General features: G+C 42.8%; 2 protein-coding genes across 4 annotated transcripts in view; one reads left to right on the top strand and one right to left on the bottom strand.

Moving 5' to 3' along the window:
• The window catches only part of CFAP52 (cilia and flagella associated protein 52), a 43,082-nt gene extending 39,760 nt beyond the window's left edge, over positions 1 to 3,322 (bottom strand). For both annotated transcript variants that reach the window (XM_025864237.2, XM_073881706.1), the window contains exon 1: positions 2,714 to 3,322. In XM_025864237.2, coding sequence (XP_025720022.1) covers positions 2,714 to 2,783 — 70 coding nt within the window. In that variant the 5' untranslated portion in view covers positions 2,784 to 3,322. The remainder of the gene's footprint in view (positions 1 to 2,713) is intronic.
• A 149-nt stretch (positions 3,323 to 3,471) lies between these two features.
• STX8 (syntaxin 8) overlaps positions 3,472 to 23,979 on the top strand; it is a 253,870-nt gene continuing 233,362 nt past the window's right edge. For both annotated transcript variants that reach the window (XM_025864053.2, XM_073881707.1), the window contains exons 1-3: positions 3,472 to 3,606; positions 9,320 to 9,419; positions 16,834 to 16,928. In XM_025864053.2, coding sequence (XP_025719838.1) covers positions 3,590 to 3,606; positions 9,320 to 9,419; positions 16,834 to 16,928 — 212 coding nt within the window. In that variant the 5' untranslated portion in view covers positions 3,472 to 3,589. The remainder of the gene's footprint in view (positions 3,607 to 9,319; positions 9,420 to 16,833; positions 16,929 to 23,979) is intronic.

Raw genomic sequence — 23,979 nt, 5'->3', positions numbered from 1 at the left:
ACTATAACAGGCTCATACCATGCATACTATTGGGCAAGTTGCATTTTACACTTAATTTATCTTGGACATCTTTCCTTGTTCTTCCCCTATAGATCTTTTTTTTTAAAGATTTTATTTATTTATTTGACACAGAGAGAGAGAGAGAGAGAGAGAGCACAAGTAGGCAGAGCAGCCGGGAGATGGAGAGGGAGAAGCAGGCTCTCCACTGAGCAGGGAGCCCGATGCGGGGCTCAATCCCAGGACCCCAGGATCATGACCTGAGCTGAAGGCAGACGCTTAACCGGCTGAGCCACCCAGGCACCCCTTCCCGTAGAGATCTATCTCATTTTTCTTAAGGGCTTTGCAGTATTTTGTTGTACAAAAGGACTATAATTTTAAAAATAATTTACTGGGGTGAAATTCACATAACATAAACCATTTTGAAGTGGACAATCCAGTGGTAGGTAGTACGTTCACACTGTCTACAACCACCACCTCTGTCTAGTTCCAGAACATTGCTGGACTACAACTGTTTTTAAACCAATTTCTTACCAATGGTCAGTTGGGTTTCCTCTGGTATTTGGGCTATGACACACAATACCATAGCGAATCCCACAGTACATACTTTTTTGGAAACTTGAATAAGTGATTCAAGTTTTAGACGCCCAAAGATTACCCTCATTAAAAATCATAATGGGTACTATAAAACCTCTTTCAAAAAGGTTGTAAAATTTATTCTTCTGACAATAGTAATTGAGAGCCATTTGTTATTCTCACCCTACTATTATCCCCAGGTGTAGCTTTGCCAGTCTGAGAAAAAAGAGTCATTGTTAAAAAAGGGATTTTTGTTTGTTTGTTTTTTGTTTTTAGCATTTTGAGCTAGTAGCCATTTATATTTCTTTGCCTATTTCAGGGGTCAGCAAATATTTTCTATAAAGGGCCAGATAGTAAATATTTTAGGCCTTAGGGACCACAGTTACTCAAGTATGCTACTGTAGAGTAAAATCAGACATCGACAATATATCAACAAATGCACATGGCTGGGCTCCAAAAAAACTTCATTTAAAATCCCAGCAGAGGGCCAGATTTGGCCAACAGGCTATAGACTGCAGACCCTTGATCTATTGTTTTATTGTTGCTGTTTTTAGTTTAGAAACTCTTTGCATGATAGGATAATCATGGGCTTATGGACTCCAGTCAATTGATAAATGCGGCTATTCTTGCGCTAATACCAAATTCTTAATAACTATAGCTTTATAAAATGTTTTCATAATCAGTACAACTATATTTGGTTTGCTTACGTAATAAATGCCTGTCAAAATACGATACCTAGAATAGTCAAGTGCCATTACACATTTACACCCTCAAGTTAAAAATCACAAAACTGTAATGTAACTCTGCAAGGAGTTCTGGTGTCAAAATGAGAAAAAGGGGATTTGCATTGGCTTCTAATTTGTTTCCATGTGAAAGCTATACTGGGTCATGGCCATGGGAGGTATTGGAATATAAGGGACCGTGTATTTACTCTTAGAGCTCTACAAAACAGCATGAACTCAGTCCGAGCTCTGTGTGTGAAGCTCTGCACTGGTCACTGGTGTGACCCCCTGCACTCGGAGGTCACTCACTCACTTCACCAATGACCTTGTCACCAGCCAACTTCTCAGATGCACTAAGCACCCACTTTCTTTTCTTCTTCTTCTTTTTTTTTAAAGATTTTATTTATTTGACAGAAAGAGACACAGTGAGAGAGGGAACACAAGTGGGGGGAGTGGGAGAGGGAGAAGCAGGCTTCCCGCTGAGCAGGGAGCCCGATGTGGGGCTCGATCCCAGGACCCCGGGATCATGACCGGAGCCGAAGGCACACGCCTAACGACTGAGCCACCCAGGTGCCCCAGCACCCACTTTCTATTAGAAACTATTAAACTAAAACGAAGAGTCGAGATCCAAGTCCCAGAATGGGCCTAAAACTTTAGTCTTTTGCTCTGCATCTGGATTACTACAATGTTAAAACTTTCAGGCTACACAACGCACTTAAAAAAAAAAGTTTGCTTTTTCTAAAATGTAACGCATTGCTTGTTTCCATCCTTCACACACAACATCAAAGAGAGCTTCCCCCCTTTAATGTTCAAAATAACAGGCAGTCATAAAGAAGATGTGAGCTGAACCAGCAGGCATCCCCAGATCCGGAGCATCTCTCCCCTCCAGCTCCCCCTGGCGTCCTTTCCGCCTTTTATCGGGGTCTGAAATCTTCACCATTACGAGTTCTTCTTGGGTTAGGGGACAAGACCACCCCCTAAAGCGGCTGCTCACACCCACATTCGGTCCCCAGCCCTTTCTCATAGCACATCAGCTGGGATTCTAGGAGTTTCTTGATCCCAGGGGCCGACCCGGACTTCGCAATCCCGCGGCTGCCGAGGGGCGGGCAGCTTTGGGCGCTGCGCGAGGGCTTAGGGCCAAGGCAGAGCTGACCAGCGGGGAGAAGGGTTACGGCCGCCTTACTCATCCTCGGGCCCGGGGAGGAGGCCCTTGTCCCTTTTAGGTGCTGCGAAACCATCCTAGTCCCTGAGACTTGGAGCGAGGAAGTGACATCAGGACTTTGGGGCAGGAGGGAGCTTGGCCCCGGCCAGTGTCCCGCGCTACCTTCCAGGTGCACCCGGTGTCCCACGGTCCCTGTTTGCACTACTCGTCCCCGGGGCTTGCAAACCGCCCAGCCCAGACACGCTCGAGGCCTCACCGTTGAAGCCGATCACGGCCTCAAGCTCCAGCTCGGCCACCTCGGCTTTGAGCGACATTTGGTTCTCCATCCTCTGGAGACTGGGCTCTCCCCTCCGCTCGGCCTCCGGCGGCGCAGCGTCTTCTGGTCGGTATGGTAACGGACGTGCGCATGCGCACCAGACCCACGCCCGCGCGGACTCCCGGCTGCCTCGCCCCGAGCTCCCCCTGCAAAAGGAATGGGGCTTCTTTTTTCCCCCTATTTCCCTAGAAATTTAGGGGCGCTGAGGGCACGCTTTCCCTCCACGTCCGTGACTTTGTTTCCTAACCATAGAATCAAGCACCGAGTGTCATTTAAGGAAGCCTGCTATAAGATAATATATAATGGCCACTTCTTTGGGTCCCTTGTTTGAAGTAGGATTGAAGAGAATTTTTAAGCTTTCTTGAGCTATCACTTCGCATGTAAAATTCACTCTAAGTGAGTTTTGGTAAATTTATGCAGTTGGGCAACTATGCCCACTGTCCAGTTTTGCTTTTGTTTTTTGTTTAAAGCACGATGAAATTTCCGGTAACTGCTGGAGGTCTTGAGATGCTCCCACCTTCCGGGAAAAATGCTTAGATTTTAGTTCCAACCATTTTATTTTAATTGCGCCCGGCTGTTCGCGTCTCTCGGTGGGAGCGGATTAGGTTAGATTGCTCCAACCTAATGTTCCCTGGGGGCCGCTTCCCTTTCTTGATAATCCTTTTGGCCCCCCCCCCCCCCCGCCCCGTGCACGCTGTCCCGGCAAACTCCGGGTTCCGGTCGCGCCCGGGCCGAACCGCGGGGTATGAGCCGCGCGGGCCGCCGTAGTCAGCTGCCGCGAGCAGGAAGTGTCCGACGGCGGGCGGAGACTGCACGATGGCCCCGGACCCCTGGTGAGCCCCGCGCGAGGGCGGCCGAGGCGAGGGTCCGCGGGGGAGGCCGGGCCTCCGGGGAGCCGGCGGGAGCCGGGCTCTGGGGCCGGGGAAGCCCCTCAGGGTGAGGGGCGGGGCAGCAAGGCCCCTTCCCGTGCGCAGGGAGACCGCGCCGCGTCCCGCCACCCTCGGTGCTCGCAGGGGTGGCCCGGGAGGGGGACAGGGTGGACTCCGGGGAGCCGGGGGCTAGTACCGAATCCCGGACACGTGCCTTTAGCCCGTCTCGGCTGCATCTGGCCGCGGGGATATCCCGCTCGTCCTGGCTGCGGAGCTGGCTGGTGCAGGCTTCCTTGGACTCCCGGGAAAGTGAAGTTCAAGTCACCTTCTTGGGGAATGCCGGTCCATCGGGTGACCTCCCCTCTCTTACTTCCCAGGCGGAGAAACCGAGGTTCAGAACCCACGGTCACCCGCCAGTTAGCAACCAGTTCGCGCTAGGATCTTGTGGGCCCTTCAAAAAACTTAGAGGAATCAGGGAGGGGAAATTACGCATTTGTTTATAAGGCATTTAACCCTTATCTGAGTATCTTGAAGGCTGTTCCTGCTGCAGCAACTCTGCAGTAAAAAAAAAAAAAAAAAAGCTGATAAGGGTCGTTCCTTCAACCAATTAAGTCCTAAGGACTGAATGATGAAAAGACACAAGGTCTGATCCTAAGGAACATACTACTACGGCATGTCGGACTGTAGTTTTGTTTGTTTGTTTAATGATTAAAAGCATATTCTAGCTCTATAAAGTTCTTGTTAATATTTCTGGTATAATTTATAATTGTTTAAATTGTAGGCAGTGTGACTATTAGGAGAATGGGTTGCAGGATCAAAGTTAGCACTACTTTGGATCTAGGTTACCTGCGCCAATGTCACTTGATGTAACTCTAATTTTTTTCCACCTAATTTTAACACTTGTATACACTCTGATAGAAAATTTAGAAAGTACTGAATATTTGCAGAGAAAAAAAAACCCACATCGTCAACTCTTATCATTTGGAATAATAGCTGTTAATGATTTTAAAATGAAAACATTAGTTTATATAGTATGCATATATACACGTATATATGCACACATATATATGGTGTATGTACAAGTATCTCCGCTTCTTGAGACTTCACATTATGCCCCTTTGCTTTTATGAAAGACTTACCTTAGTACCTGTTTTTGCTAACCAAAAGAAATCAGAAGAGGATTTTTGCTTTTGTGAAAAAGAATGGGGGAAGCAAAAATAGCATTCAGCGTTTGTCTTGCAGCAAGCTGTCATAGAGACATTGCACCCCCAGTCAGTAAGAGTAACCCCCCCCAAACTCCTTGCCTGGGAACTGCACTCAGCATCTCAGCATCTCAGCATCAAGCTGTCATAGCTTTGTGAGCATCTGGGCTTTATCTTGGTTTATTTTGTGTATCTGTTAGCAAGATGGGCCGTAAGGTATCAGAAAAGCCCAAGAGAGGTTATTTTTGGGGGGCTAGGAAAGCTCAAAAAATTTTCCGTATATATTTATGGTAATTGGCCCCTTTGCTTTACTCCATTTTGGCTTGGGAAAGGTTTTGTAGGAAGACTATTTTTGGATAGTGAGGGAAACCTGCATGTTTTACAAAGCAAGGAACATTTCTCCGTGTCATTAAATATTTACTGAAAACATTTTTTTTATGGTACGTAATAGTGCATCGTATGAATAACCATAGTTTATTTACTTATTTCCCTCTTTGTAATGTTAGAGTTTGTTTTTGTTTAACTATTGCAAAGACTGCCCCTTTGTTCCATTTCTTATTTCCTCCACTTGCTTTCTGGAAGTGGGGCTATTGGATTGAAGGAGATGAACCATGAGAGACGATGGACTCTGAAAAACAAACTGAGGGTTCTAGGGGGGAGGGGGGTGGGGGATGGGTTAGCCTGGTGATGGGTATTAAAGAGGGCACGTTCTGCGTGGAGCACTGGGTGTTAATACGCAAATAATGAATCATGGAACGCTACATCAAAAACTAATGATGTAATGTATGGTGATGAACATAATAAAAAAATAATAACCGAAGGATATGAACATTTTTAAGGCCCTTGATATGTATTGCTAAATTGCCGTCCACCTCCTGGGAGCTAAACCCCTCACTTTACACATAAGGTAGGATATAAAGCTCAGAGATGGTTATCCATTTAGATTGGTGGAAGCGATCATTGGACCCCAAGCCTCTTCCCCAGTTTATGCTGAGAGCACATCGTGTTTCCTGTTACTCTCAAGGAGTTTGACCCAACGGCTTTCTCATCTGACTGTTGATGGTGAAACAGTGAGGGAACTCTGCTGTGTTAGCATCGGGTACCTTGCAAAGTAGGTTGCTGATGAAGACTTCAGGGCAGAAGGAGTATGGAACGGGACTTTGAAAAAAACCCATGAAAACAGACTTGACTGCATACAGCTTTGCCTTTGTGCTCTTGAAAAATCATATGTCAATGATGCTTTACTCCTGAGGGATATAATGGAATGTATTTTGGCTAATTGAACATAATAATAACAAAAATGGAATATAGCAGTGAGTGACAAGCTCACTTTTTAATAGAAGTAGCAAGTGATTACTGTCTCTTAACTGGTTCATTGCTAGAGTTAATGAACTTTACTGCTGGGGCAACGTATTTGTTGATGATACGTCATTTCTGGAAAAATTACGGTTAAACAGACCTTAACAGTTTTGTATTCTGGTTGGTCCTTTTTTGGGTCTATTCTAAAAACTGTTATGGAAGGTAACATATATACCAAGTGGACTAGTATAATGAACCCCTTTATACTCCTCGCCCAGTTCCTGTAATTACCAATATTCTGCCATACTTATATCATCTCTATCCGCCACGTCTTTTTTCCCCTGAGATTTTTTTTTTAAGTAAATCTCATACATGTATGAATCTAACTGTTGTGCATTCAGTGTTTTTGTGGTAGAACAGGGGCTCAGTTCATAGTCTGGGAACTGCCTCTTTGCTCCCCTTTGTGGCTCCTTGGTCTCTGCCGGGGCATCACCATCCTCTGAGTCAATTAGGCCCGAAAACTCCAATCATCCCCTTTTTCTTCACTCCTCCTATCAGATTACTAAGTCTTTGGTTTTTCTCTTAAATGGCTCTGGCATCTCTTTTATGCCATCTGTTAATGCTGTGGTCCCCTCTTTTAGCCCCGTGCCTCGCAGACAGTAGACACTGGGGACCAGTTAGAGAACTGGAGAGCTGGAGAAGCTTTCTGGTCTCCCGCCACCCCCTTCTCGTTCCCAGCCATTTGTGTAAATGAGTTCAGGTTCCTAAACTAGTGGTGTAGGCCCTTATGTGCTTGGTAACAGTGATGAGGCTGCCCATGACCTCTAGGCCCGTGGTTCTCAAACTGTGGTATGGATCGGAAGACCTGGGGGAGCTTTCACAAGTCCTTGAGTCCAGGTCAAACCCCATTCCAGTTTAAACAGAATGCGTGGGGCTGGGGGCCGGGATTTAGCTGTGATGTTGTTGTTTCAAGATTCCCCTGGTGATTCCAGTGCCAGCGAAGTTTTAGAACCACCGCTCTCCAGGGCTAACGTGGTAATGTGAGGAGTGGGAGCAAAACATCTGGGATTTTGGCCTTCTGCATTTCACAGAACCTCTTCAAGGGCTCACTCAATGTGTGAAAGGGTCCCCCTACAGCTCTGAAGCCCTCTTTCAAAAGTCTCACCTGATTATCCTGGTGTTCGAGGCTCTGCAGAAACTAGCTTCTGTACCCTCTGATGCTGATCCTCCCACCCGGGGCCGTGCAGCCGAATGCACCGGGGACATGTCCTTCCATTTCCTTCCTTTCACCCTTGCTTGCTCCTTGTGCCATCTGCCAAGTCTAGGATGTGTCCCTCCCCCCTGCTTCAACCTTGCAGTTCAGCCCAGGATGCACCCTCTTGGCCCAGCCTAGTCAAGTCTGAGTGCCCTCGGCCGCCAGTTATTCCTCTCACTTTCAGATTTGATGTTTTGCAGGAGCTGTATCGTAACTTATTATTGATCTTCATTGGTATGGTCTGGGACCACAGAGCCAGACCTAAGCTCCTCTTTTCAGAGAGGACAGTATGGAGGGGAAAAGGGGAAATGTGGCAAAGAGGGGCCAGGACCCAGTTTCCTTACCAGCTTCCTTCCTATTTTCTTTTCTTTTCTTTTTTTTTTTTTTTTGGTTGGGGAGAGGGGCAGAGGGAGAGAGAGAGACTCTCAAGCAGGCTCCATGCTCAGTGCAGAGCCTGATGTGGGGCTCGATCTCATGACCCTGAGATTATGACCTGAGCTGAAATCAAGAGTCAGACGCTTAACCGACTGAGCCACCCAGGCGCCCCTTCCCTCCTATATTCTTAATTATGTGTTGTATCACCTGCTCTTTTTCTGTATACATGAACATACACACACACACACACACACACACACACATATGCATGATGCTACTTTAACGTATAGTGGGGAGTTGTTAAAGATCCTACCTCATGGGATGTGAATCAGAATGTAACACTCTTAGCCCAGGACCTGGCCCAGAACAGGTACTCAACTGTTACCCATTGCTGCAATTACTATAGTAAGATCGCCAAGGGAAGCAATCGGAGATTGTTTTTCCCATCACTGAAAAACACATTTGCCAAGTTCCCTCAGTGTAGGTGTAACATGTGGGAGTTCAAAGATGTTAAGAAATGGATCATTTACTTTTTTCAAGCAGAAATTGGGGCATTAGGTGAAGCAGCAGTTTTCAGTATTTGGTACTGGGACAGTCCTGGGAAATATGTTGGTCGTATTGAGCAGACTACCTGGTAGGAGAGATGCTGTGTGTGTGCACACTTAGCTATTCTCTGTGAAACAAATAGTAAGGCCGTCACAGAAGGACAAAATAAGAGACGACTGTGAATTCACTGTGAATTTTTCCAAAGCCTCCAACGCTTTGAATGCCAAATAGAAACTCAGCAAATGTTCTGAGAGAGTTCTGGTAAGCTTAGCTATCAGGAGGGTGTGTGTCCCATGTCCCTAGAGCATTTAGTTTTAGGATGAACACTACTTGCTGTCCCTGTTTTGTAAAGCTCTTCCCCTGCCTGGCTGCCTTCCTCATCTTGCCTGTCACTCTCTTGTTCTTTTATCCTGCTTTATTTTTCTTCTTAGCGCTTGACTACTCCATATTTATTTATCTTATGCCTTTCTCCCTTCGCTAAGCTCCTTGAGTAGGGACTTTGTCCATTTTGTTCACTGCTCTGTTCTCCAGGGCCCAGAACAGTGCTCAGTACAAAGGAGGCCCTCCGTAAATGTTTGCTGAATGTTCTAGAAGTGAATGAATTCAAACACGTGACCGTAGAATGGCGAAGTGGTTAGGAGCAGAGGCTCAGGGCTGGACAGCCTTGGTTTGTGGCTGCTACCTCTTGGGCAAGTTGCTCTACCTCTTTGTGCCTGCTTTTCTCCCTTGTAAGGTGGAGATGGTAATGGGACGCATCTCCTGTTGTTTTTGTGTGGATTAAGTGAATTATTACAAACGAAGCATTCAGGATAGAGCCCAGCTCATCGTTATTTACTGTAATAGCAACACATGTCCCTAGGACTGTCACTATTACTACCCTCTCCTTCTGTTTGAATCTGCGGCTAGAATTAAAAAAAAAAAAAAAACTGAAGCTCAGATAATGCGGAAATCATCTCTTAAAGAACCTTAACATCCTTCTCTCTTTACGACTTCGATGCAGGTTCTCCACGTACGATTCTACCTGCCAAATTGCACAAGAGATTGCCGAGAAAATCCAACAGCAAAATCAGTATGAAAGAAATGGTGAAAATACAATCAGGGTAAGACCAGGAGGAAATTAGTCCTTCGAATGATTTCTTTGAGCTTGGACGTCTGAAAACCCTCCTGCTGCTGAGGCTCCGTGTGTGTGTGTGTGTGTGTGTGTGTGTGTGTGTGTGTGTGTAATGACCTCCAAACTTACACGTGTGGAATTGACATTACAACCAATCAGTTAATCATTATAACTGAGACTAAATGAAGCATGACACCTGTTTAATTTCTCCTACTTCACCTTAAAATTTTCCAACAATTTCGTAATCTAGTTCAAACCCCAGACAGTAAATCTCCCAGCCTTTGCAGGACAAGAGGTGACATCTTCACCTCTTGGAGGATCTATTCTTGCCAAAAGGATAATAGCCTTTTTTACATTTTATGTGAGAAAATGTAAGTGGCTTACAGGCTGTACAAAAACAGTGGCAGGATTTGACTAGGAAATATATTTTTCAGACGCTCACAAGTTCATGCTAGCACCTTCAAGTCCAACGCCATGAGTTTCTAACCTTCTCCATTCCAAATTCCTTTTTTTCTTTTCCAGCAGTCAGAACTTTGGTTTCCAAAAACAATGACATCTTTTTGCTCACTTGGTCTGTTTTATAGTTTCCAGAAAACAGTTTCAGAATTACTACACAGGTACCACCATAAACACTAAGTTGGAATTCGTCTTTATTTTTTTTTTGACTTTTTAAAACTAATATCCCACTAATAATACTGAGGTTATTCTGTTCTAAAGTTATTAGGATGGATTCTTTTTTTTTTCCCCTGTGTTTTATGGTGTCCTTTGCATCTGTTTTTATTCATTTTTTTTCTACTTACTCTTTAATCCCCATCACTTATTTCCCCATCCCCCACCCCTCTGCCCTGTGATAACCACCAGTTTGTTCTCCGTAGTTGAGTCTGTTTCTTGATCTGTCTCTCTTTTTCGTTTTCCCTTTGTTCCTTTGTTTTTTTTCTCAAATTCCACCTATGAGTGAAATCGTATGGTATTTGTTTTTCTCTGACTTATCTCACTTAGCATTATACTCTCTAGCTCCATCCATGTTGCAAATGGCAAGATTTCATTATTTTTTGATGGCTGAGTAATATTCCATTGTATCTATATACCACATCTTTATCCATTTATCTATCAGTGGACACTCGGGCTGCCTCCATAGCTTGGCTATTGTAAATAATGCTGCTGTAAACATCGGGGTGCATGTACCCCTTTGAATTCGTGTTTTTGTATTCTTTGGTAGGATGGGTGTTTGGATTGTTTCTACTATTTTGCTGTTATGAAAAATGCTGCAATAAATACCTTTATGCATTTTCCCTCCTTATATTTGTGGAGGTGTCTTACAAGGGTGAATTCTCAGAACCAGTAGGGTGATTACTGGATCATTGGGCAGTTTTATTTTTAACTTTTTGAGGGACCTCCATATTGTTCCACAGTGACTGCACCGGTTTGCATTCCCACCAGTGGTGCACGAAGGTTCCTTTTTCTCCACATCCTTGCCAACACTTGTTGTTTCTTTTATTGCTGGTTTTAACCATGCTGACATGTGTGAGGTGGTATCTTGTAGTTTTGATTTGCGTTTCCCTGATGATGAGGCATGTTGAGCATCTTTTCATGTGTCTGTTAGCCATCTGGATGTCTTCTTTGGAGAAATGTCTGTTCATGTCTTCTGCCCATTTTTAATTGGATTACTTGTTTTAGGGTGTTGAATTGTATCAGTTCTTTATATATTTTGGATAGTAACCCTTTTTCACTTATGTCCTTTGCAAATATCTTCTCCCATTCAGTAGATTGCCTCTTTGTTTTGTTGATTGTTTCCTTTGCTGTTCAGAAGCTTTTTGTTTTGATGTGGTCCCAGTAGTTTATTTTTGCTTTTATTTGCCTTGCCTTAGGAGACATATCTAGAAAAACGTTGCGGGGCACCCGGGTGGCTCCGTTGTTAAGTGCCTGCCTTCGGCTCAGGTCAGGACCGAGCCCCACATCGGGCTCCCTGCTCAGTGGGGAGCCTGCTTCTCCCTCTCCCTCTGCTGCTTCTCCTGCTTGTCTTCCCTCTCTGACAAATAAATAAATAAATCTTTAAAAAACAACAACAACAAAAAAGAAAAACATTGCTCTGGCCAGTTTTTACTGCCTGTGCTCTCTTCCAGGATTTTTATGGTTTCAGGCCTCATATTTAAGTCTTTAATCCACTTGAGTTTATTTTTGTGTGTGGTGTAAGAGAGTGGTCCAGTTTCTTCCTGCATGTTGCTGTCCAACACCGTTCCACACCTTTCCCAACACCGTTTGTTGAAGAGACTGTTTTTTCCCATTGGATATTCTTTCCTGCTTTGTCAGAGATTAATGGACCATATATAATTGTGGGTTTATTATACGAATTTTTAATACTTCTTATATGTAACCATTTTCATTAATTTTGGTTTATTCTTCCTGTGTTAACTTTTTGCAGAAATAGGCATCTGTGTATATGTGTGTGTGTTCTCATTTCCCTTCCTTTTACGCAAAAAGATACTCTTTTGTATCTTGCTCTTTTTATTTAATACTACATTGTAGTGAACCTCCATATCAATTCACTGAGATCTTTGCTCTTCTTCTTTAGGGCCATATAATACTGTATTGCCCAGATGTGTCATGTCCGTTTAACCTGTCTAAAGATGGGTGTTTGGATTGTTTCTACTGTTTTGCTGTTATGAAAAATGCTGCAATAAATACCTTTATGCTTTTTCCTTCCCTGTATTTGTGGAGGTGTCTTATAAGGGTGAATTCTCAGAACCAGGGTGTATGTGATTTTTTTTTTTTTTTTTTTACCCATTGGCAAATTCCCCTCCACAGGTGTGCTTACCTTTGGCGCCCTGACCAGCAGAACACAAGTTTCTGTTTCTTCACGGGCTGGCTAACAGATGGTGTTCTCAGTCTACCAAGTTGTTGCCGGTCAGATAAGTGACACATGGTATTTCAGTGTAGTTTCAAATGTGCATTTTTTATGTACGAATCAAGGGAAGTATGTTTTCACATGCTTAAGCATTATTTATATACATTTTTCTGAGAAGTTCTTATCTTTTGCCCATCTTTTTTATTGGATTGTTGGTCTTTTTAGTCTTTAAGAGTTCCTTACATAATACGGAAATTTAGTTCTTGGTGACAGATTATAATTTATTTTCTTTATCATTTGTTGTTTGGCTTTGCCCATGGTATCATCTGCCATGTGAAAGTTTTTTTTAAGATTTTATTTATTTATTCATGAGAGAGAGAGAGAGAGAGAGAGAGAGAGAGAGAGGCAGAGGGAGAAGCAGGCTCCCAAGGAGCAGGGAGCCCGATGCGGGACTCGATCCCAGGACCCTGGGATCATGACCTGAGCTGAAGGCAGACGCTCAACCATCTGAGCCACCCAGGCGCCCAAGTTTTGGTTTTTTTAAACAGAGTTGGCTAATGATCTTTAATTGCTTCTGCATTTTCACTCATAACTTTTGCAGTTTCTGGGATGTAAGGAATTTATTCCTGTTTTCTTCTAATAAACATATGGTTTCACTTTTTACATTTAGATCTCTGATTCATTTAACTGGTATCATCTTCTTGGATAAGTTAGATTATTTCTAATTTATAAATGAGTTTTCAGTGTGGCTAAATTATTGCCCACGTGAGAGTAATTTCTCAGTGTAGACTTTCTGGATTTAGGTCGTATGAAATCTTTTTTTTTTAACTTTTATTTATTTTTTAAGATTGTATTTATTTATTTGACAGACAGACAGCATGAGAGGTAACACAAGCAGGGGGAGTGGGAGAGGGAGAAGCAGGCTTCCCGCTGAGCAGGGAGCCAGATGTGGGGCTCGATCCCAGGACCCTGGGATCATGAGCTGAGCCAAAGGCAGACGCTTAACAACTGAGCCACCCAGGCGCCCTGGTCGTATGAAATCTTAAGCCTCTTGTACATATAATTCTGTACCAATTCTGATTATCTTTTAAAAATCATTCTCATTCTGTTAGGTGAAATTGTACAGTAGATTTTTTTTTTAATTACTTATGCCATTGAACATGTTTTCATATATTTATTGGACACTCATATTTCTTCCTTTGTGAATTGACAGTATATGTCCTTGACCTAACCTGTTGTTTCTTTTCTTTATTTTTTAAAGATTTATTTATTTATTTGACAGATGTGTCTCTACACAGCGAGAGATGGAACACAAGCAGAGGGGGTGGAAGAGGGAGAAGCAGGCTTCCCGTAGAGCAGGGAGCCTGATGCGGGGCTCGGTCCCAGGACCCCGGGATCATGACCTGAGCTGAAGGCAGACACTTAACGACCGAGCCACCCAGGCGCCCCTAACCTGTTATTTCTTAATCTCAGTGTTCTTTTTGTGTGTGTTGACTATAGTAATGCTTGATCTGGCATATTTGGTACCAGTATTTTTTCTTTTAATTTGGCTTTTGATTTTATAAATGACACTTTTTTGGACATGTACTTGTTTTTAAACTCTATTTGAAATTTTCAGTATTTTTATTTGTGGTCTTTTCTTCTAGAAAGGGGAGATAATGCTGAGAAAGGTCTTTCATACCCAGAGATTGTATAAATATTTTATCTGATCGCCTAAATCTTCTTCAAGCTTTCCTTCAGTTTTTATTTTTAAACACGCATGTTTAAAATATTTGAAGTTTGTTTTGGTATGTTGTTGGCATCTAATTTTACTTTTTTTCCATTTGCTAAATTATTCCTTACCTTACCCCCCACGATCTGAAATATTCTGTATTTCATTCACCCAATTTTTGCTCAGCTGCACTATTCCTGGACCTTCTGTACTGTTGCACTAAAGATTAAGCTTTTGCTAACTGCCAGCATCATACTCTTGTGGTTATTATAAAAACTTCAGATCTGATTGTCAAAGTCCCCCTCTATCACACCTATTCCTTATCTTTCTATATTTCCCTTTATCCATGTTTTAGAATAATTTTGCATAGCTTCATTAAAATTCTTTTGTACTGAGCCTCAATTACCACCTCTTTTCCAATAAAAGAACTCCAAATGGGACTTTGAATAGATGTGTAGTTTATTTATAGATTAAATTGGGGGACATTTACATTTCTACAATATTAAGTGTTTCCTTTTACTCATTCCTCCACCGAATATTTCCTGCGCAGTCGCTGTGTGCCAGGCAGGCACTGTGCTGGGTATGTTTTAGGTTTTGTTGGCATTGTTAATGATGTTTAAAAATAATAATTAAAAAAAATTCTCCCCACCTATTACTTAAATTTAGAAATGCCCTAGGTTTTTTTTCATTTTGCAGTTGATTACTGATTTCTTTTCCTGTTCCTAGTAATCTGTCAGTGGCTGCACTTAATTTTCCCAAACAGACTAATCCATTTGGAAATAATGAATTTCCTCTCCTTCTTTCCAGCCCTTGTGTATTTTTTTTTTAAGATTTTTAAAATTTATTTATTTGACAGAGAGACACAGCGAGAGAGGGAACACAAGCAGGGGGAGTGGGAGAGGGAGAAGCAGGCTTCCCGCTGAGCAGGGAGCCCGATGCAGGGCTCGAACCCAGGACCCTGGGATCATGACCTGAGCCGCTTAAGGACTGAGCCACCCAGGGGCCCCGCCCTTGTGTATTTCTTTGACTTGTCTTATTGCATTGGTTAGAACTTCTAGACCACGGTTGGATAATGTTGTAGTTAAGGCAGCAACGTTCCATTCCATTTTCTTTCTCTGTTTTTGTTTTGTTTTTAATTAATTCCCCCTATGCTGTATTAATCATTAATGCTGTCAGCTTTATTATTAGATTTTCTACCATCAAACTGTTCTTAAATTACTAGGATAAATTCTACTTGGTGATGGCATATTGTCATTTTAACATAATTCTGAATTTGCTTTGCTAATATTTTTTAAAGACTTTTGTATTTTATAATCCTTATGGGAGATTGGCATGTGGTTTCTTTTTTCCCAGTATCTCTGTCAGTGCTTGTTACCACGGCCGTGTTCAGCTTAAAATACAAATTAGGCCTTCTGTTTTTTTCTGTGCTTTGGAAAGTTTCTGTTAAATTATGATGATGGAAAACTTTTCCTGATTATAAAAGTAATCATTTTCTAATATAATATTTTAAAAATCCCACTACTTCGAGTTAACTTCCCTTGGCATTTTAAAGTATTTAGTTCCTGGATTGATTTTTCTCAATGTGGATGACATTTCATTTTATGACTTGATTTTTTTTTCTTTGAATAAATTATGATGGCTTTCTTTCTGTGTTCACAGATTGAGATTTCAATCATACTTTTTTAATGGCTACATTCTCTTTCATCTCTTGAATGCTTTTGAGCTTTAATTTTGTAGAATGTTCTTAGGTTGGATGTGCATGTGTGTGTGCACATGCGAGCATGTGTGTGTGTGCACGCATGTGTTGTGCTTTTTTTTGTTCATTTGATTTGCTCTTTATTACTTGAATGAGGGGAGATCTGCTTTCCTTGGTATTTCCTCATAAACATTGTGGGTGGTTTTTCCATGGTTCCCAGAGGTATTAGAATAGTTAAGGTTAGACTTTTCTTGGCTGCTGATACCTTTGAGGGTTGCTTGATGTGTGTAACCCTCGGCCAGCCTGTGGCGTCCTGCTGTTTTTTTCCTTAGTGTGACCCTGCTAATCTAGGGAGGGAGCCCTGGATTCCACTGCAGGTTTGTAATTGCTACTCTGAACACGGTAGCAAATGAAATCTGTGATAGTCTGTCTTTTGAAAACATATCTCTGATTTCACCCATGGCTGACTGGATTTAATTTACATGGGCACTTTTATGTTTCATATTTCTCAATTCCTGAGAGCCTCTCTCCCCACCCTCCTCCATCCTTCAGGGCAGCACTCAGAGTCACAAACCAAAGTTTCCTCTGGGTCTGTAGAATGATTGAGAAAATTCACACAGTCTTGGAAAAACAGTCACGTGTGGTTAACGTTGTGTAAGAAGGGCACACTGCTGTAAAACTTTTAAATGGGTTTTAAGTATACCAGTGTATTTAGAGAAGACTGGTCGGGATGGCAGTGGGACTTGATGTCTTGTCCTTTGAAGCATGGTTGAAGGATCTGTGAGGTTTTCACTGGTGAATGAAGACTAGGGAACCCAATTTCCTGCATGGCTCCAAGGTGGGCAGATAGGATCAGAGGGTAGATGCTCAGGGGACAGAATTCAGACTGTGAGGGCCAAGTGGCAGTCTCTAGTCAGTACCTATCCAGGTATGGCCCAGCTTACCTCCTGGTCACAGCAGAGAATGGATCCAAGCATCAGGTGGGTGACTGGATCAAAATTTAGATACCTCCTAGCCCTGAGGGTATCCTTGGGAGGTTAGGCGTCTCTGCCAGCTTGCCCTTGAGGGAATCATAGTATGTTTATGTGCTATTTTTAGTAGACCCTACACCTCTGGACCAGCATACTTAGGATGTGTTCTTTTCTTTCCAGCTTACCGTGACAATCAGAACTTTGTTGCAGAATCTGAAGGAAAAGATCGCCCTTTTGAAGGACTTATTGCTAAGAGCTGTGTCAACACATCAGATGTATCCATGTAAACATTTCCACCTCTTTTTTAGAGTGGGAGGAAAAGCAGTCTTATTTGAAGAAAGGAAGGAATCTGGGCCACCCAGATTTTTCCACAGCTTGAGGAAGACCTGGTTTCCAAAATATTGCCTATAATCTCGATTTCTATTTTAAGTGTCTGTTACATGGTTTACAGTGAATATGCTGGTGAAGTAAGACGTACTGAAGGCATCAGCTTATTTGGGTATTTATTTTGGTGTAACCTTTACCGTGTAGGAAGCGAGTGCTTTCTGCTGGTGCTGTGTCTGCTCTGAGCCCTGCGCTGCCCCCTGTCTAGGCTGTCCTGAAGATGGTGAACCACTGCTCCCACAGGGGACCGTCCATGACAGTCCCGAGCTGTGATTATGCTGCAGCGTCCAGACTTTTGAGTGATCCATTCTCTTTTCCGAGAGGCCAGTACCGGTAGAAATCATACACTGTCAGAGATTTATCCCTGTTTATGTAGATTATTGAGATGGGACTCGTTTGCCTTCATATTCTTCAAGAAGCACAGAGGCTGCCCCTGGCTTGGGAGTTCTTGGGCAGGGGCGGGGGTGGGCAGGAAGCGCTTGCTTGAAGCAAGTTGTACCACCATTTCAGCCTCCCACCAACACTGTCAAGTACTGAAACTTTTTTTTTTTTAGAAGTTCATAATCTGATCAATTTAGGAAAATACATGTGACCTGTTACCTAAACCAGTCCTTTAAACCTGAGTTTATATTGGTTTGAAAACTGGCCTCAACCCGCTCCTCTCTCATTTCTTCACATTATCAGTTCATACCAAAAAGCCAGATTTGAGTATCTCAAAAAGTGGTTATTACTGCCTGATTTTAAGTGGGAAAATGTAGGAATATAGCTTTTTGACCAAATAATAGAAAATGTTTTAACAATTATTTTCTCCCAAGTGTAACCCCTTACGCTACCAGGGAGGTTTGCTTACATTAATTGCAGGGGTTTCCAAATATTCAATTACTAACACACTAACGTTTCAAGTAAAAGTTTAATTTCCATAAAGAATGGGGGCCTTATTTTTAACACAACTGGAATATTCTGATATTTAGTTTGTAACTTTGCCCTCCATCTGTTATCATTTATTACTGCACATCTTTTTTTTTAAAGATTTTATTTATTTGAGAGAGAGAGAATGAGAGATAGCACGAGAGGGAAGAGGGTCAGAGGGAGAAGCAGACTCCCTGTTGCACAGAGAGCCCGATGTGGGACTCGATCCCGGGACTCCAGGATCATGACCTGAGCCGAAGGCAGTCACTCAACCAACTGAGCCACCCAGGCGCCCTACTGCACATCTTTTATATACATATATGTGGCGGGATCCCAGAACTCTGAGATCGTGACCTGAGCCGAAGGCAGATGCTTAACCGACTGAGCCACCCAGGCACCCCCTGCACATCTATTATAAAAAGGGTTTTTATTTTATCAAAATCAACAGGTCGTAATATGTAGACCTCAGATGGTTTCTGATTGGCCCGGCTACCATCTGCACGTGAGGTCGAGCTACGCACGCTCGTTTTCTTGTTACCTAAAACACATATGTTAGGAAGGTAACTAAATAGTCCTTTCACGATGTAATATTAACAACTATGTATTTGCTAACTTCCATTAAGGTAACTGATTATTATGCATCTTATAATATTTATGTGCTAAACTAGAGGGCAAAAAAGAAACAAATTAAGAACTCTTACTTTTTTCTATTAGTAACTTCTGCTCTTTATTAGTTATAGAGAAGCATGTGGCGGTAATAATTGACTTGACTTTGTTCTGAATGCTTTCAGCCTGACCATCTTTTGAAATCTCATAGACTTTGGTTTTGTGGTCATCTCAGAATTTGCTGAACGAAGCATGAAAAATATATAAAAATATTTTAAAATATTGAACAGAGTTATTAAACACATTATGAAAATATTTAAGGAGATTACTGTGGATAATTTAGAATGTTGTAGGATAAAGCAGAAACTCAGCTGGACTGTAACAGCATTCTTTAAAATCTTAAGTATTTTTTCAAAACAATGGGGTCTCTTTCTGCTGGAAGCGTGACCTGTACTAAGGACGGAATTCCAGCCGTTCACCCCAAGGGGGCGCTCAAGACCTCTGTTTTCAGGGAGACCATTTCTTTTGGTGGAATGGAAAGGCGGTAGCTTCTCTATTATGAAGGCCTCTTTTTAATTCTCTTTCTGTTCCCCACATCTTCCCTTCCCTTGACCTTCCTCTTCCCAACTGTTTTAAATAACTCGATGGCAGTCCTCCTCCGGATTTAAGCCATATGGCATAGCTACTTCTGTTGGTGGTTCTTTATTTTCTTTACAAAAAAGGTACTGAGGCCAGGTCAACCTTTGCAGCCCAAGTCACTGGCGGAGCTGGAAAAGGAATCCAGCATCCCAGCAGAGGAGTGTTTTACTCTGAGGAGAGGAATCTGAGGGCTGGAGTAACTTGCCCCAGACTCCACAGCTGGGAAATGGAAGAGCTTGGACACAGAGTCAGGGGTTTCTGGCCCCCAAGCCAGTTGTTTAAAAGCCGAATTCTACTTTAGTAGAAATAATGCAGTCATCTGTCACCTGGCTTGTCTTCAACTAGAATTCCCTAATAATTGGCACGTTGCTCTCATGCCAAGACAAATCCTGTTTATAATGCAAATCCTCAAGACCCTCCTTAATCATCAGAAAGATTAAACACTGTTCACTGTGGTTTATTAGGTATACTTTATGATGTTGTAATTCTTAGAAAAATTTTTGCCCGTAAATCGCCAACAGAGTGACTGCTTAATCCTTTTTTTTTTTTTTTTTTGGAGGCATAATTAATGTTGGGTGACTTTTTTAACGTGAATATTTGAATACCACATTTCCTTACTGTGTTGGGTAGTTGAGAGTTTATGGCACTTCACCTAGTAAATTTATGCATTTGTGCAGTTTTCCAAAGAACACTAGGGATTGCCAAAAAGATAAGTCCTCGGAAAATGCCTTCCAAACAATTAAACTCATGGAGTGAAGGCATAAGATGTTATTGCTCTTTCTTGGAAAAAGTATTTTCTCCTGGCAAGAATTAATGTGAAGTTAAAATGAAAGTTCCGTGCTTTTGAATTGGTTAGTTTGCAATTCATAAGCCAAAGTCCTGCCGCCAGAGAGTTTAAGACTGCTGAAAAACATTAATTTCTATTCACCGTGTTTCTTGGAGACAGGAATTGTTCATTGCTCCACTGGTTGAGAAAAGTCATGTGCCACGGGAGGGCTGCACGTAAAATGTCAGGTAGTAGTAAAATTATTCTTAGAATTGGCCTAACGTGAAGCTTGTCTTTTTGTTGGGTTCTCAAAGACAGCACTTTTACTACTTTAAGGAGAATTAAAAAAAAAAAAATCTCTTTACGAAAGGGTTCAGGATGAAAAGGTATTTTGGTGTCTTGGGAGAAGTCCTACAGAAATGATTTTTTAAAAACTATAAATGACTTTTTCTGCCTTTGTCTTTTGCAGGGGAGAAAGGTAGACAGGTGGGTGAATAGACAGATGCAGCCATCACTGTAACCGAATGAATGCCGGCATTGGGCGGCTGACCGGCTAGATTTCAGGGAGAGCCCCTGTGGCCTGGTTGGTTCTCAGGCACGGTGCTTGTCCGTACTTGGCCCTTTTCACTGGTGCGTGGAATGGTGAGGGAAGTAGGGACAAGACAGTGTTGAGGTCAGTGGGGATTTTCTGGTTTGTGGTCTTGTTACCTGCTTTCCAGTTTTCCACGTTAAGGTCTCCTTGCTTTGTTCCCTCGGTAGTGAAAGTAGATGGTGGTTTTGTCTGTTGTGGTTGTTTTGAATATCCATACCTGGCAAGATGTATATGGGTAACTAACTCCCGTCACGTCCCAGTTTGGAAGTATTTCTGCTGCACGAAGTCCACTGGTAGAGCGGGGACAGCACTGGCTTTGGAACCAGACGGAACTGAGACTGAGGACTAGCCCTGCCACTTCCTCAAGGCCAACGAGCAACTTAGCCTTTCTGGACCTTCGTGTCATTATCTAGAGTAGGACTGAATGTGCTTACGCTGCAAGGTTGTTGTTAAAGCTGGAGGAAATCCATGGAAAGCACCTCATGGGACCAGCCCCTCCTCCTGGGGGGATGTTGAATACAAGGTGGTTCTCACCCTTTACTAACTGTGTGACCTTGGACAAGTTACTTAACCTCTTTGTGCCTTAATTTTTGTTTTTTGCTTTGTTGTTTTCATCTGAAATAGGGATAATAAAAGTACACCTGCCTCATAGGATTGTCGTGAGGATTCAGTGATGTGCAGGGAGGGTGCTTGGCGTGTAGTGAGCCCTCCTTGAGGAGTACCTGCTGCTTACTGTTTTGTCACTATTGTAAAAATCCCAGCTACCATGGAGAACTTACAGGTAGTCGTTATGGAGTTTATCATCATGTAAAGAGGTTATGTCAAAGCACACAGATAATGACACTATTGAAATAGTACTTGCAAAATGTGATCAGTGCTTTGACACTTCCTCTCAGAATCCAAGTGCTTATGCAGTTTTGGCCGGGAATCTGGGCTGAAGTGTATTGGCAGTAAGTACTGGTAATATGAAGTCAGCTTCCGATCTCAGGTACAACCTCACATCCCCATCGCTTGGCTTTAATTATATGTAAAACCAGCCTAGCCAATGCCAGAGTACTATGGTTTTCTCTGTTCTCCAACCTTCCTCTTTGGTTATTCATCCAGTTGGTGGAAGAGGGGGTCCCAGCACCGGCCACTGACTCTGTGCCCTCTTTTCTGCTTGTCGTTCCCTGCCCTGCCCTCATGCCTTCCAGCTGCCGTCAGTCCATATACATGTAATAGGATCCTTGCCTGCATGATTCTTGGACCTCTTGTTAACAACAACCCCCATATAATACGTGCGCCGTGCAGGAGGGCTATTACTCTATGATTTCTCCTTCGGCCCCCTTCCCCCCATCCCTTTACACCATGTCCTCTCAGTAGATTAAAATACAAGTAAAACAAAGAAGGAGGGCATTCCTAATTGGTTAAACTTCCAGTTTTCCCAGGTTAGCAGGGAGTCTCTGGGAAAATTCTGAATTAGTATTACTAGCCTTGTTCCTGATTTTAGCGGGATGCTGAGCAGTGGCAAAGTTAAGTGGGCAGTCCTGGGAGCCCCAGGGTGGAGAAGCCCCCGGAAGGTTTGGTGGTCAAGGCCAGCACGATGTGGTGGGAAAAGCCCCTACCTAAAGCAGAATGAGCTGCGCTCTCACCCAGCGTTGTCATTAACCAGCCAGGGGACAGCTGCACTGGGCTAGGCTCCTGGTCGGAACCAGGAGAACCCTAGCTGGCTTAGGGGAACGCTAAGGTTTCCCGTAGCCATAACTATCTGTGATTCTGTTCTTTAGCTGCTAACCTACAAAACACAATCACCACGCTTTACCGCTCTTGAAATTGATGTGACTTAATGAGATTCATACTGTAGCAGGTGTCTGCTAAATTTTAATAAAAACCTGTCTTTTCCTGTTTTTATTATAAAAGCACCTTCTACCCGTGTGCTTCTTCTGGTTGGTTTTTACCAGCGCCTCTCCCCTCTCTCCAACATCCCCACTCTCTTCACTTCCTTCTTCAGGGTTCATGGTGTTGATGGTGGGCACCCGTCATCCCAGACTTTTCTAGGCATGCATAAGTATGTATCCATGTAGATAGAAATTTCTTTTGACTATATAAAGGGATCATACTATGCAGATCGTTCTGAAACTTGTGATTTTATTAGTTAGCGTTATGATTGGCAAACAATACAAAACAGTATTCCATGAAAAGTCTCCCTCACACCCTGAATCCCCAGTTCCTCCTCCTTAGAGGCAGTTGCTGTGTATCCTTCCAGAAATTTTCTGTGTAGATAGATAAACGTATGTGTGTCCAGCTGAGTGTTTTTTAAATGTAGTAGGAGCACACCATTCACTCTTTAACTCTTTGCTGCTGCTTTTTCTTTTGTTTCGTGTTAACACTGTGTTTTAGAGATGATTCCATATCAAATAATCCATGTAAGTACTTAGTAAGTGCTCGGCAACGTTAATCAGCATCATCAGCCCATAAAGAGTGTTGCTACTCTGTTTTTCTTCTAGGCTGCAAAACATTCCACTGTGGCGTTGTGCTAATTCCTTATTGGTGGATGGCAGGACATTTCTGCTGTTTGGCTATTACAAATAATGCTGCAGTGAACGCCTCTGTTCCAAAGTCTTGGTGTAGATGTGTGAGTGTATCTGCAGAAGGTCCTATTGAAAGAATGTGCCTTCTAAATTTTTTGTCATTTAGAAGCAGTCTGGCGATTGGCTGCACATGTTTTATGTTCCCACCGGGAATATCAGGGGGTGCATGCTTCCTCTGCCCTTTCCAGAACTTCCTGGTCACATTTCCTAACTGATAGGTGAAGGTGATACTGTGTTTCCATTTGCATTTCTTTTACTAACATGAAACTGAATGCTTTTCCGCTATTATTAGGGTTTCTTTTTTCTGTGCTCCATTACGCCTTTGCCTTTCTTTCCATTTGTCACTATTAATTTGTCACTTATCAATTTATTTTGCAGATATTTACAATTTTCATGTAGTCAGATTTGTCTTTTCCTTCATGGCCTGTACCTTTTCGATCTTGATGCGAAAGATTACTCCTACTCCAAGATTATCAAAAAGTTCCCCTATGTCTTCTCTAATGATACTTTTGTAATTTTTTTTTATTCTTTAAATCCCTGAGCCAGAGAAATCTGTCTTTGATTTTTTTTTTTTTAAGGTTTTGTTTATTTGACAGAGAGAGACACAGCAAGAGAGGGAACATAAGCAGGGGGAGTGGGAGAGGGAGAAGCAGGCCTCCCGCCCAGCAGGGAGCCTGATGCGGGGCCGGATCCCAGGACCCTGGGATCATGACCTGAGCCGAAGGCAGACGCTTAACGACTGAGCCACCCAGGCGCCCCTCTGTCTTTGATTTTAAGAATGGATTGTGGTTCAGCTTTTGTTTACTTGGGTGGCTGGACACTGAAAACCACAGGTTGCTGGAGTAGGCCAAGCACAGAAC

This window comes from Callorhinus ursinus, unplaced genomic scaffold, assembly GCF_003265705.2.
Source record: "Callorhinus ursinus isolate GAN/ISIS: 27379988/994484 unplaced genomic scaffold, GSC_fseal_2.0 scaffold43, whole genome shotgun sequence".
In the NCBI taxonomy this organism is placed as follows: domain Eukaryota; kingdom Metazoa; phylum Chordata; class Mammalia; order Carnivora; family Otariidae; genus Callorhinus; species Callorhinus ursinus.
The sequence above is the reverse complement of the archived record's forward strand: the minus strand, read 5'-3'. Positions and strand labels throughout refer to the sequence as shown.